The sequence below is a fragment of the Eubalaena glacialis genome, chromosome 9, assembly GCF_028564815.1.
Source record: "Eubalaena glacialis isolate mEubGla1 chromosome 9, mEubGla1.1.hap2.+ XY, whole genome shotgun sequence".
Lineage (NCBI taxonomy): Eukaryota > Metazoa > Chordata > Mammalia > Artiodactyla > Balaenidae > Eubalaena > Eubalaena glacialis.
The window spans coordinates 52027136-52041154 of NC_083724.1; the positions used below are offsets into that span (position 1 = coordinate 52027136).

The 14019-nt window shown below is 39.8% G+C and overlaps 1 protein-coding gene across 1 annotated transcript in view; it reads right to left on the reverse strand.

Moving 5' to 3' along the window:
• The window catches only part of PGM5 (phosphoglucomutase 5), a 236724-nt gene that overhangs the window by 61713 nt on the left and 160992 nt on the right, over positions 1-14019 (reverse strand). The window contains exon 8 of the mRNA XM_061200368.1: positions 11495-11610. Within this exon, the coding sequence (XP_061056351.1) occupies positions 11495-11610 (116 nt within the window). The remainder of the gene's footprint in view (positions 1-11494; positions 11611-14019) is intronic.

A 14019-nucleotide genomic window follows, 5' to 3' on the forward strand; every position in this document is an offset into this window, starting at 1 on the left:
TGGCCAAAAAGCAGGGCTCATGGAAAAACTGTCACTTTTCCATGCTTAAAAAGAAATGCTTCTTAAAAAATTAATGCTCTAAAATGTTTACAATTGGAAAACAAAGCTGTCCTGCATGTAAGCGGGTCAGAGCCAGCTGTCAGCTCAGAAAGGTAGGATGGCAGTAACCGACAGTGTAGCTCATGCTGTGCTGTGGGCATCCTGGTTCCCAATGCTATGTAACAATAAATTTGATGATGATGATGATAATAATAATAATAGTGTTTGACACAATAATGCAGCAGGGCTCTTGGCTAATATCCTGACCATTGCAACACCCTGTAAACTCCATGAGGGAAGGACCCGTATCTGAAATGACTCATCATTCTATCCTGGCCCTGGCTCATAGAAGGTGCACAGTAAACCTTCACTGAATGAGTAAATGCATGATTAGGTGAAACTCTAGTAAGTAGTGTGATTCATCAGATTCACTCCTCACTAAAAGCTAGAAGCAACCTGAAAAGATATATGGGAAAAAACTTTATAGATCATCCCATTGAACAGATTCAGCTTATAAATGAGGAAACTGAGGCCCAGAGAAGTGATCTGTGTAAGGAAGTTCAATGACAGAGAGGGGGAGTCAAGGTCTAACTGGGTCTCACTGGGACTGTCATCTCCTGGTGCTGTGCTGCTTACATGACACCATTCTTCCACGTCCCCGGCATGCATCCCATCCCCATCTAAAAGAATTAACCAGATGGGAGAAAAGGACACCTTTGGCATGTCCTTAAACAGCAGCCGCAGAGTAAGACTGGGTTTGAATCCTGGCTCTGCCATGTGAACTTGGCCAGTGGCTCGACTTTCCTCTCTAAGCCTCTATTACCGTATCTGTGGTCATTATGGTCCCTGGTTCATTTTAGAGTCAAGAAGTCTCAGTGAAATGACATATAGGAGGCCCTAAGAATGTACTTATCACTCAAGAGATGCTCAATAAATAACAAGTATTAGCACTGTTTCATTAACACAGGCCCTACAGCAGCCAGGCCATCTATCCCATCTGTCCCAGAGGAGGAGAAAGCGTTAACTACGTCAGGGCTGGCCAGCTGACGCTCGTCCCTCACAGGAGCAAGCCAAGGTACGGGACAGTGGGACCTCCTGACTCATGTCCCATCCCATTTCTTTGTCTCCAGTGCTGATGGGAACAACACAACTCTCTAAGAATTGTTCCTTGCTTGGTAATAAGCTGAACCAGAAATCTCTCCAGCAGGTTTAAAGCCTGCACCATAGGGTTGAGGACCTGTCACTCTTTAGGCATTGGACTTTGTTCTCAGTGGGGCTACCTGGCCCCTGGGAGAGAGCAGCAGGGGAAGCCTCAAAGCACAACTTTAGGGACTGCAACTTAAATACCAAGGGATGGGCCCCCTTGTTAAAAGTCCCCTAGTAGACACTGTGAAAGGAAACCCTTAGTCTGTTTGGAATTCTTCAATCCGTGAAGATTGAAGAATGATTTCCCAGGATTCCCAGTCCCAGGATGCACTGGTAAGTGTGGACACAGCCTCAGAGGGAGGCCCCATTCCTTTCTTTCTGCTCCACACTTTGGTGTCACACAACACCCTTTCTTGCCACTTTTCATCATTGAAAGGGTCAGTGGAACTGGAACTGTGGCGACCCCAAGAAAAGGTTTTGTTTTGTTTTGTTTTTGATGGAGACATTCTTTCCACTCCAGGTGGAAGCTCTCTTTCCGAGCACAGGGGTTGAGAGTTTGTAGAGGGTCCAGAAGAGAGTTTCAGTTTTCAGAGTTTACAAGGAGGCTCTTGGGGAGTGTCAATCACAGCACCTCTGTGCTCTGGCCCAGCCTAGATTGAATTGCACATGTGCACACAGCCTGTTTCAACTTGCCCAGCAGAGAAATTGCTCTCCTAGTGCTGATAATGCTGTCATCACAGCTTCCTCACGTCACATCTGCGACCCAGCCAAATTTACACAAATCGGCCAGAAATAAGAGAAAGAAATGTGGTAGAACCGCAATAATCTGAAATTCACAGATATATGGGCCTCCTTCTCTGGCCTAGAGACTGGACAGATGTGAAAACTGCCAAATGTAGAGTTAATGATTATCTAAATAGGGAATGAACTAAAGCTTTCCTTTATTGTACCTTAAAAAAATCTGGTATTAAATAAAAATAACTGTATAAATAAGAGACAGTTAAACCTATTCAATATTTGTTCAACAGCACTCCTGTGAACCCAATCTTGAGTTAGGATGTACATAGTTCATGTGTGAAATACAGATGAAGAAGCAGGTGTGGAACTTCAAAGTGTTATATACTGTTTAACTGTTAGGGAAAATAAAATGTCCATTCACAAAGCAACCGGAGAGTGAGTCAGTAATATAAACCATAAGACAATAGAGCAGAGAATGTCTCTGCTAAAGGCTGTAAGAAGATCTTTATATACAAAAGATCACTAAAACTAGAACCTAGCTGCTATTGATCATGGCTATTTACAGGTAATTGTCAGCAGCCCCTACTCCCCCCCCCCTCTGGAAATAAATACATTAATAAAATGAATTATAAATACTTAACAGGATTTAAATTTTTAAATCTGTTCATTAACACAGGTCTTGGGAATGAGTTTTCCTAGAAGCACTTTGTTAGCTACTACTTCGTGCTAATAATGATGTGATAATTGAAAGTACCAAAATTTATTTCAAAATTTTATATAATTCCAATTTTAATATCATTCATAAAATCCTTCCTCACCGCCTTCCAACTGTTCTATATTTATGTGGTTTTGTTTTTATGAATCCTCCCAAATCTTGGGATACCCTAATGCCCAGATTTCCAGAAATACAACCACTCAAGAATGATAAAAATATAACTAATAACAATGCAAAGAAGAAATACCAAAATGGAAAATCTTTGTTTCTTCCTCCCTTCTTTCCTTCCATCCATCTACCTTCCATCCATCTTTCCAGCCTTCCTCCCTTCCTCCCTCCCTCCCTCCCTTCCTTCCTTCTTTCCTTCCTTCCTTCTATCCTTCCATCCATCCCACAATCACTCAAAGCCTATCATATATAAAAGAAATAGAGCTGAGCAAGAGACACATGGCCCCTGTCCGCAGGGCATTTATGGTTGCATGGCAAGCAGAGGGATCCAGAAAAATCTCAAAAGACTGGAAAGATACTCGAGATTTCCTGTGAATGAAACACATACATACTCTGGGCCTCTTCCTTTTGTGCTAGAGACTGGAGAGATACAACAATAGCCAATGTCAAGAGCACCAGACTGTACTCCAGAGTTCACAGTGAAAAAAGTTGGTGTGACAATGAGGGACAAGCCATGCTGGTGCCAGGAGACCTGGATTCAATTCCAAATTTCCAGAAAGAGACGGATGTATACAAAAGGCTTAGCAATGCCCCCAGCGCATACTAAGTGCTCATTTAAAAAACATAATTGTTATTATTGTGAAGAACTCAACAGAGAGCACTTTCTTGGAAAGAGTAAACGTTGTATTGCCTGATTTTATTTGGCAAATTTGTATGGCTATTGACATTAACTTTTTAAAAATACATAACAAAAGTAATAGTAATACTCAAGATGGTGGTCAGCTTGGAGGTCTTCCAGGCATTCACAAACAGAGCAATTCTTTATGTTACCTGTAAAGGGACAAGCTTTGGCGTGATAATTCATACACTCCCCAGATGGTATGACTTCTTACAAAACTGATGACAATGACGGCAACCAATAGAGCATCATCAACAAATTGCCCCCAAACCTCAAAGTTTTTGGTTTTTTAGCTCTTAGTTTTAGTATTTTAGTACATCCCCTTTTGTGTATGGGAACAAGTCCAGATTCCTTCCAATTTGGAACTTGAGAAAATTAGCCAGAATGCCATTTAGATGAACAGTTTTCTTCTGTTTAAATCTAAGGATTTGTAAAATGTTCTCCTTTCTCTCGGAAAAGAGTTTTCCAAAGCCCTTCCCAGGAAGTGGATGAATATCTGGTTCTAGCACAAAAGATGATTTGGCTTCTGAAATGACCTTGGTTCTTTGACAGAGCAATAAATATAGGCTTCCTATTGTCCAGGACCTGCACCTTTCCACAGGAGAGAAGCCTGAACTCTGATCCTGTCACCAGCTTGTTACCTTGGAAAGTTCTGGGAGCTCAAGATGCCTGCAAGAGAAATTTCCACTCAGGGTATATCCTTCTTCTCTTGGGTAAAAAGCCTGGCATTCCTGAGCCTGAGGCAGATCCATATTTTCAAGGTTTCTTGGCACTAAGCTATGCTTTCCTAGTTGGTACACAGCTCCATGCCCCAGGGGCACTGAAAAAGGCCTCCACTAGAGAAAGCTTTGATAAGTTTTAGAAGTGTCTCCCTAGTCTCAGGTCTAAAATCTTTCCATCTCTCTGCTTTCTCCTTCCTTAATTAGCTCACTTGATTTTGAGGACTATATCCCAAGGTAGATGGGGAGCTCCTGTGATCAGCTGACTTTTACAGGCTGGAATTGTAAGGGGTCAGAGAGACCAGGTGGCTTGTCTGTAGGTGGCAGGTGAGGGTCTTGAACGTAACCATCAACCTCACATTCCAGGCCTCTAGACTTCCTGAACCGAACTTGGTGTGGCATCTCAGACACACTCTTTCTACCACTCCTGATGAAAAACAAATACTGGTTTTCACTAGAGCAATGTTTCCTACCCCTGACTGCACATCAGAATTATATGAGGATACTTATTTAAAATGCAGACTCTCAGGCTCCACCTTGCCAGGGATTCCAAGCAAGGGTAGGATAGAAAAATCTATATTTTTAGCAAGCTCCTCCAGGGCAGGAGACCTGTCTTTTAGTTCAACTGTAATTTAATTCAAGTGGAGGCCTTTTCCAGGCTCTGGGGCCCTGGGTGAGTCACTTAACTACTTCTTGGGTTCAGGAGCTTCATCTGGCAAATCAGGCCAATGTCACCAGAACTTGAAGAATGGCGGGGGTGGGCAATACCTTTAGAGATCTACACATTGAAAAATCTCTTGTGCTCCTTGAAAGGAAAATGGCAAGCAAATATAACAGTGAGAGGCTTTTAAAAGTCCCTTCTAGTCCAGCCTACATGTTGCAATCAGCATAACAGCATAACAGTCTGAAAGCAAAGCTTGCTGGAAAGTGGCTGCAAGCAGACCTCCCCCCTGTGAAGACCATGGTTTCCTATTTCCAGTTGAGTCAAGTCTCAATGTCTAAGCTAGGCAGGCAAAGGGCTTCAGAAATGAGCCCCTCCCCACTGGTATTTCCAAGACTGTTTCTTGATACTCCCTTCTCCACCCTACGCTATGCGTCAGAGGTTAGTGAACTACAGCCCATGGGCCAAATTTGGACTTAGGCCTATTTTTGTAAGTAAACTTTTATTGGCACACAGCCATACTCATTTATGTATTGTCTATGGCTGCTTTTGTGTTACAATTACTGAGTTGAGTAATTGTGGAAGAGACCGTACATAGCCTCTCAGTTCACAAAGCCTAAAATATTTACTATCTGGCCCTTTACAGAAAAAGTTTGCCAACCCCTGATATACACCAGTCTTTTTCAGTCTTTTGGCCATGACCCACAATAAATACATTTTACTGTGAGATCTAGCAAATACGTAGATACCTGTGCACATACTTATATATAAATATTTCTCAAAATAACAAGTACCTTTCCTAAATACAATGCATTCTGATAGTTTCTAGTCTATTATATTTTCTTAAAAAGCTGTTCACGACTATACCAACCTCATGACCCCAAATTAGTCTTGATTCATATTTGGAAAATACTTCTCTAGACAAACTGAACAGCTGGCTACTTACGACACATGTCCCCTACTATCCCACTTCTATTCCTTTCTTGACATTGCTGCCCCCATCTGACAAGACTCTGTCCTTTCATCTTTATGTGTGCAAATCCTTCCCATTCTTTAAGAACTACCCAAATTCCATCTCTTCCAGGAAGTCTGCTTTGAGCCTCCAGTTCCAAACCACTTTCTCCTTTTCTCATCTCCCACAGCACTTTTTCTGTTCCTCTATTGTGGAACTTTAAAGTTTCTGCTTTGTAGAAAACTCACCTGTGCATCTTTCTAACTATGTACCCTAAAGATCTTGAATTTCTTAAGGGTATGGTCTTTTTTGTATTCTACATACCATCCAATACAGTGCCTTGTACTCTGTAAGTACTGAATAAATGTTTATTAAATTGAAGTCAGCAAACATTTGTTATTAATGGTATAATATGGTTTATACATATAATATTTTATCCTTTAATTTTAAAGACTATAAATTTATGGTCTATTGTAAGCACTCAACAAATGTTTATAAAGACAGAGAGAGAAGAGAGAGAGAGATAACCTGGACTTATCAGTTTCCATTCCAGTTGCTAGATTTGTGTTATTTTAATAACCAGCAGGCAGAATTATTATATACAATATACAATCCCTGATTTTTTGAGTCACAGTCACTGGTTTAGACACACAGAACACCAAAAAGGATACACAGAACACCTATTTTTAGGGCCTCAGCAGAGAAAAAGTGTAACAGTTTCAACTATCCCAAGCAGACCTGCCATCCATAAGTTCTGAGGTCAAACAGTAGTAATTGAGAGAGCTTGATATGATCTCTCTTTTTCCAAGGAGAAAAAGGTGCCTGCCAACCCTTCTGTACCATTAATGCTATTAGAGTCCAGCTGATTTTGGTAAAAGGAGAAAATTTCCCAGGAGAAAATTCCTTCAGGAATCCTGACATAGCCTGAAATGCTGTCATTATGACTAGTTAGAGTGGTTTTACTGCAATCTGTTTAAGCATGACCAAATAAAACTTATTCCTAGGAATTCAAGGATGGTTTGGTATCAGCAAATCAATCATATTTCATTACATTAACATAATAAAGGAGAAAAAACATTAATATATCACTTGATTCTGAAAGGGCACCTTCCATCAGCCATTTATAATATGATTCTAAGAAATATTAGAATAGGAAAAAAAACTACATAAGCATGATAGGGATTTTACCAATATTAAAAAGCAATCATCAAAATAGATGGTAAAATATTGAATTGATTTTCATTAAAATCATGAACTATCACAATTGTTATTTAATATTATTTTGAAGATTGCAGCTAGTGCCATAAGAATATGAAATAAAAGATCTAAATATTAGAAAACACAAAAAATCTTTAGTCATAAATTATATGACTGTATACCTAAAAATGTAGACTTTTTAGAAAAGAAAATGTCATAATTAATGATAGAATCTGTTAAGGTGGTTGTGAACCAGAGAAAAGGCATATTAATCAATAGCTTTTCTTTATCTGTTATATGTTTATACGTTATGTAAACAAATTAGAAAGGAAAATGAAGACATTAACATTAAAATCAAAGCTGTTAAAAGCTCTATAGGACATATGACCCAGTTTCTTCAATGAATAAATTAGAAAGAGAAAATGTAGAGGAGAGAAATGCAGATTAAAAGAGACTTAAGAGATATCAACAAGTTATGATATAAGATCTTTTGGATCCTAACTGTAAAAATTTATCAAGGAGGGGAATGTTGAGAATAGGAGAAATTATTAAGAAGTTACTTTTGGAGTTCCACTTCTGCACTTCTGTTTAGGATGTGGAAATCTATAAGAGAATGTCACTCCCATCCCAGTAATAAGAAAAGGCCAGGGGGGCTTCCCTGGTGGCGCAGTGGTTGAGAATCTGCCTGCCAATGCAGGGGACACGGGTTCGAGCCCTGGTCTGGGAAGATCCCACATGCCACGGAGCAACTGGGCCCATGAGCCACAGCTGCTGAGCCTGCGCGTCTGGAGCCTGTGCTCCGCAATGAGAGGCCACGATAGTGAGAGGCCCGCGCACCGCGATGAAGAGTGGCCCCCGCTTGCCGCAACTGGAGAAAGCCCTCGCGCAGAAACGAAGACCCAACATAGCCATAAATAAATAAATTAATTAATTAATTAATTAATTTAAAAAAAAAAAAGAAAAGGCCAGGAAACTACAAAATAACTTAAAAAAAAAAAAAAAAGATCTGAGGTCACAGGAAATAAAGTGAATTCCAAAGAGTCTCAAGGCAAGACAGGACACAAACCACCTCACCTTTAGCAGAGCACAGGAGAAAGAGGATGCTTCCATACAAGTGAATAATAAGAAGTCACATAAGAGTTTTAAACATTCTTAAAGGCCAAGTATAGCCTATTATGATAGTTTTAAATTGCTTGGAGTCCCAGATATGAAGGGCACATTCCAAGTTATTTCCCATAGGCTCCACTGGGCACTCACAAGAAAGACTGGAAAAAGAGAGAGAGAGACTTGGTGGTGTTGACATGCAGGAAATGATCAACTCCTGCCAAGAGATAAGCCTGAAACCCTTCTAGTTCCCCAAACATTTCTTTCATAGGAAACAAAAGCCTTAAGCTCCTGGATGAATGAGCTGCAAACCTTCTCATCCCTAGGATCCAGGCAGAGGTCCACTGCTTCTGAAATAGGGGTTGAAGTAAAAACTCTCTGTTCCTGGACAAAGAGTAGGAAACCTTGGGCCCAGAATCCTACACCTATACTAAACAGACACCTGCTGCCACTAGAAAAGGGTCAAGTACCTAATAATAGAGGTCTATTTTGTCTCACAGACATGCAGTAACTGTTGAAACCTGTGAATGCAACAGAAACACTGAAAAATCTCCTCCATCTCCCCATCCTCACTTTCAGTACATAGTAAAAATATCCCACTACTGGAAGAATTTGAAGCCTTTGAATTTGAAGTGATACATTGATATACTAAAGATTATAACAGAAACAATAAAATCCAAACCCAGCTCAACTCCTGACTATATTTAATGTAACCTTGCACACTAATGCCCTGAGAGAAGAAGAGGTATGCCCATTTCTGTGTATAAATATTATTTACTGTAGTTTTGATTTGCATTTCTCTAATGATTAATGATGTTGAGCATTCTTTCATGTGTCTGTTGGCAATCTGTATATCTTCTTTGGAGAAATGTCTATTTAGGTCTTCTGCCCATTTTTGGATTGGGTTGTTTGTTTTTTTGTTATTGAGCTGCATGAGCTGCTTGTAAATCTTGGAGATTAATCCTTTGTCAGTTGCTTCATTTGCAAATATTTTCTCCCATTCTGAGGGTTGTCTTTTGGTCTTGTTTATGGTTTCCTTTGCTGTGCAAAAGCTTTTAAGTTTCATTAGGTCCCATTTGTTTATTTGTGTTTTTATTTCCATTTCTCTAGGAGCTGGGTCAAAAAGGATCTTGCTGTGATTTATGTCATAGAGTGTTCTGCCTATGTTTTCCTCTAAGAGTTTGATAGTGTCTGGCCTTACACTTAGATATCATCTCACACCGGTCAGAATGGCCATCATCAAAAAATCTAGAAACAATAAATGCTGGAAAGGGTGTGGAGAAAAGGGGACACTCTTGCACTGTTGGTGGGAATGTAAATTGACACAGCCACTATGGAGAACAGTATGGAGGTTCCTTAAAAAACTAAAAATAGAACTACCATACGACCCAGCAATCCCACTACTGGGCATATACCCTGAGAAAACCATAATTCAAAAAGAGTCATGTACCAAAATGTTCACTGCAGCTCTATTTACAATAGCCAGGACATGGAAGCAACCTAAGTGTCCATCATCGGATGAATGGATAAAGAAGATGTGGCACATATATACAGTGGAATATTACTCAGCCATAAAAAGAAATGAAATGGAGGTATTTGTAGTGAGGTGGATGGAGTTAGAGTCTGTCATACAGAGTGAAGTAAGTCAGAAAGAGAAAAACAAATACAGTATGCTAACACATATATATGGAATCTAAGGGAAAATAAAGGTCATGAAGAACCTAGTGGCAAGACGGGAATAAAGACACAGACCTACTAGAGAATGGACTTGAGGATGGGGGAGGGGGAGGGGTAAGATGTGACAGGGTGAGAGAGTGGCATAGACATATATACACTACCAAATGTAAAATAGATAGCTAGTGGGAAGCAGCCGCATAGCACAGGGAGATCAGCTCGGTGCTTTGTGACCACCTAGAGGGGTGGGATAGGGAGGGTGGGAGGGAGGGAGATGCAAGAGGGAAGAGACATGGGAACATATGTATATGTATAACTGATTCACTTTGTTATAAAGCAGAAACTAACACACCATTGTAAAGCAATTATACTCTAATAAAGATGTTTAAAAAAAATATATTATTTACCTGAGTCTCTACTGTTCTTATATACATACAGTCCAGCATTCAATGAAAAATTATGACATGCAAAAATCAAGAAAGAGTAAACCATTGCTTTATCAAGAGACAAAGCAATCAACAGAACTAGAGTTAGAAAATAACCAGTTATTGGAACTATCAGACAGAAAGTTTACAATAACTATGTTTAATATGTTAAATGATCTAATGGAAAAGATAAACAACAGACATAAACAGATCAGGAATTTCATCAAAGAGATGAAAATTATTTTAAAAGAGTCAAAGAGAAATACTAGAAATAAAAACTACAATATCAGAGATGAAGAAATCCTTCACTGTGCTCAGCAAAAGACTGGACACAGCTCAGGAAAGAATTCATGATACGCCAATAGAGATTATCTTGACTGAAACACAAAAAGAATAAAGAGAAAACAAAACCAAATAGTGCATGTAAGAGCTCTGAGACAACACATGGTCACAAATTATCTAACATTATGTAATTAGAGTCTCAGAGGAGAGGAGAGAATAGGGAAAGAGAGATATTCAAAGAGATAATGGCAGAGAATTTTCTAAAATTAATAAAAAACAACAAACAACAGATCCAAGAATCCCAAAGAACCCTAAGCAGGGTTAAAAAAAAAAAAAATACATGTACCTATACATATTATAATTAAACTGTTAAAAACAAAAGATAAAAAGAAAATGTTGAAGCCAGCCAGAGGTGGGAAGTAGGCGAAATTTAAATACAGAGCAATGGTGGTAAGAATTAGAGCCGACTTCTTGGAAACTATGCAAGCCAGAAGACAATGGTGTGACATCTTTAAAATAGTGAAAGAAGAAATTATTTTTTAACATTTTAGGTGTGATAATGGTACTATGGTTATATATATATATTATATATATATTATATATATAATATATATATATTTTTTTCCCTCAGTACCCCTTATACTTAAAGATTCACACTAAGGATTGCTTCACAATAATCAGAGGGGAGGGCTCCTCTTGTGGATGAGGGTAGAGATAAAGTAAGATTGACCAGGAGTTGATGATGGTTGAAATTACGTGATGAACACATGGGAATTTGATATATTTCCTCTCTCTCTCTCTCTAAAAAGAAGACGAAATGGGCAGAAGACGTGAAGGTGTCATAGCACATATCCCACTAGGTTTCTCTGATTTTTTTTTTTTGCCTCTAACTCTTTTGCCAGCCTTTGATTCACAGTGGACTCACAGGTCCCCAAACTGGGGTCACAGAGTTCTGCAGCTACCCTCTCCAGTAACACCGACCCAAAAAAGCTTACCAGTGCCAAAGCTCTCTTCTCCACACAGAGAGCACCGGCCTGAGTCCATCAAATTTGAGAAGAATCTCCATCCAGCTGGGGTCTCATACACAGGGACCTTCATTGATTTGGCCACTCTGAAAAATGAAATTCGAGGCAACAGTTAATTCATATTTCTCCTTTCCTTTTTATTTTTTTTCTCAGAACATAAGGAAGTCTTTAAGATCTGTTAATGCCATAGCTAGATTTTAGAACATCCTGAACAACGTGGACAGTTTTCAAGATGTCAAGCCATAAGGTAGAGGATGATAAATAGCTTATTCCAATGGTACTCAATTTTGCTTTCCCATAATACAGAAGATGTTCAGTTAATGTATAGCATATTCTCACATTTATGTTTCACTTCTATATATATTCCTTTATCTTGGCGGAAAGATCCCAGTTGGGGAATCTTGGAATCTAAATTAACGTGGTATTTGGGTGCAAACACTTTGGAATATTGTTTGACAGTATCTACTAAAGATGAATATACACATATCCTATGAACTAGCAATTCAACTCCTAGAAATTAATACTAACGATGTAGTAGACACTGTGGTGCACTGCTCAGCTTCACCCCCAACACGCAAACACACACACATACACACACACACATTCACACACACACACACTTTAGGACTTTTAGGACTGGAACACTCACTCTACCAGCTTCTAGGAATGTTGATGGCTTCTAGGAATGCTGACAGCTCACAGATGTGGCCCCCACTCTCTGCTAAAGAGAGATGTCTCACTCAAAATCATGCTCCCTTCCTTGGGTCAATCCACATCCAATGCCTGGCAAATGAGAGATGTATAAAGGTCTAGGCTTCTTGCCCCTATCTGGCACAACTCTGTAGGGCCATTTCAGCTCCAACTTCTCTGTCTGATCCTCCTTCCTCACTCCCCCATAGGTATTGCTCTTGAAGGAAACTTTGATCTTGATGGCAGAAAGGAATAAAGTTCCTGCAAGCAAATCTCTCTCAGAGCTGCTTCCTGGGGAACCCAGCATGTGACATTACTCAACAGAGTATGTACACAAGATTTTTTTAAAAATGATCATAGAATCACAATTGGTAATAACTGAAACAAAAGTCCATCAAAGTAGAAGGGACAAATGATTTGCAATATATAATGCAATAGCATAAATTTCATTGAACAAACTAGTGCTACATGCAACAACTTGAATGAATCTCACAAACATAATATCACGTGAAAGAAACCAGTATCAAAGGAATATACACTATACAGTTCCATTTAGATAAAATTAAAAAACAGCTAAAACTAAGCTCTACTGTCAAAATTCAGGCTCAGAGGACCCAGAAGTTCAAGTATTTTGTTCAAGATCTCACAGAGATAAGAGGCAAAGCTAGATTCTGGACCCAAGTCTGCTTAATTTCTGTCCATGTTCCATTCCACTACACCATGCTGTCTCCCCAAATGTTTTAGTGCTTCAAGACATATACAAACCTCAAAGTTGGCTGGGGAATGAGCTGCTGCCACAGACACTGGCCTGAAGAGTTTCATCGGCCCCACATGGAAGCAACCCAAAGAGAAAAACACCAAACGCCTGCCACCAGCAAGGTTTAGTCCTTTGATGACTGTACGTGCAGAAGGTGACCATGGAGAGGAACCAGTGAAGGTATCTCGGTGAAGAAGGGGAAGAAAAATACACATAGGACAAAGGACACGATGTAACAGTGATTTCTTTAGGTTTGTTTTGTGGCCACCTAGAGGAAAAAATATCTAGAACTCTTGCCAGAGGAACATAACACTTCTCTTTCCATTGAACCCAAATGTAATTAATGTGCTCACAATCTTGAAAAAACTGTGTGCCAAGTCTCTTTCAAGTTTGCTTTGAGGGACTTCTCTGGTGGTGCAGTGGTTAAGAATCCACCTGCCAATGCAGGGGACACGGGTTCCATCCCTGGTCCAGGAAGATCCCACATGCCGTGGAGCAACTAAGCCCATATGCCACAACTACTGAGCCTGCGCTCTAGAGCCCACGAGCCACAACTACTGAGCCCGCGTGCTGCAGCTACTGAAGTCCGCACGCCTAGAGCCCACAGAGTCCACAACAAGAGAAGCCACTGCAATGAGAAGCCCGTGCACCGCAACAAAGAGTAGCCCCTGCTCACCGCAACCAGAGAAAGCCCACACGCAGCAATGAAGCCCCAACGCAGCCAATAAATAAATAAATAAATAAAGGTTCAACTTAAAAAAAAAAAAAAGTCTTAAAAAAAAAAGTTTGCTTTGAAAACAAGCACCTTTTGGATGCTTGGGTGTTACATCAAAGGTTCTCTTTTCCTCAGTAGTCTAAGAAAGATATACAATCATGTTTACATCCTGGTAGGAATAATGAAACAAATCCTCTCCAAATTGGACAGCAAAGGTAAGCTTTCACAGCCATTAATTTCTGGTCAGAAGCTCAAGGAAGGAGAAATCATTCACATAGAAGCTTTCTAGGGCAGCGCATAATAAAGCCTGGGTCAAAATTAATTTAGCTAAAA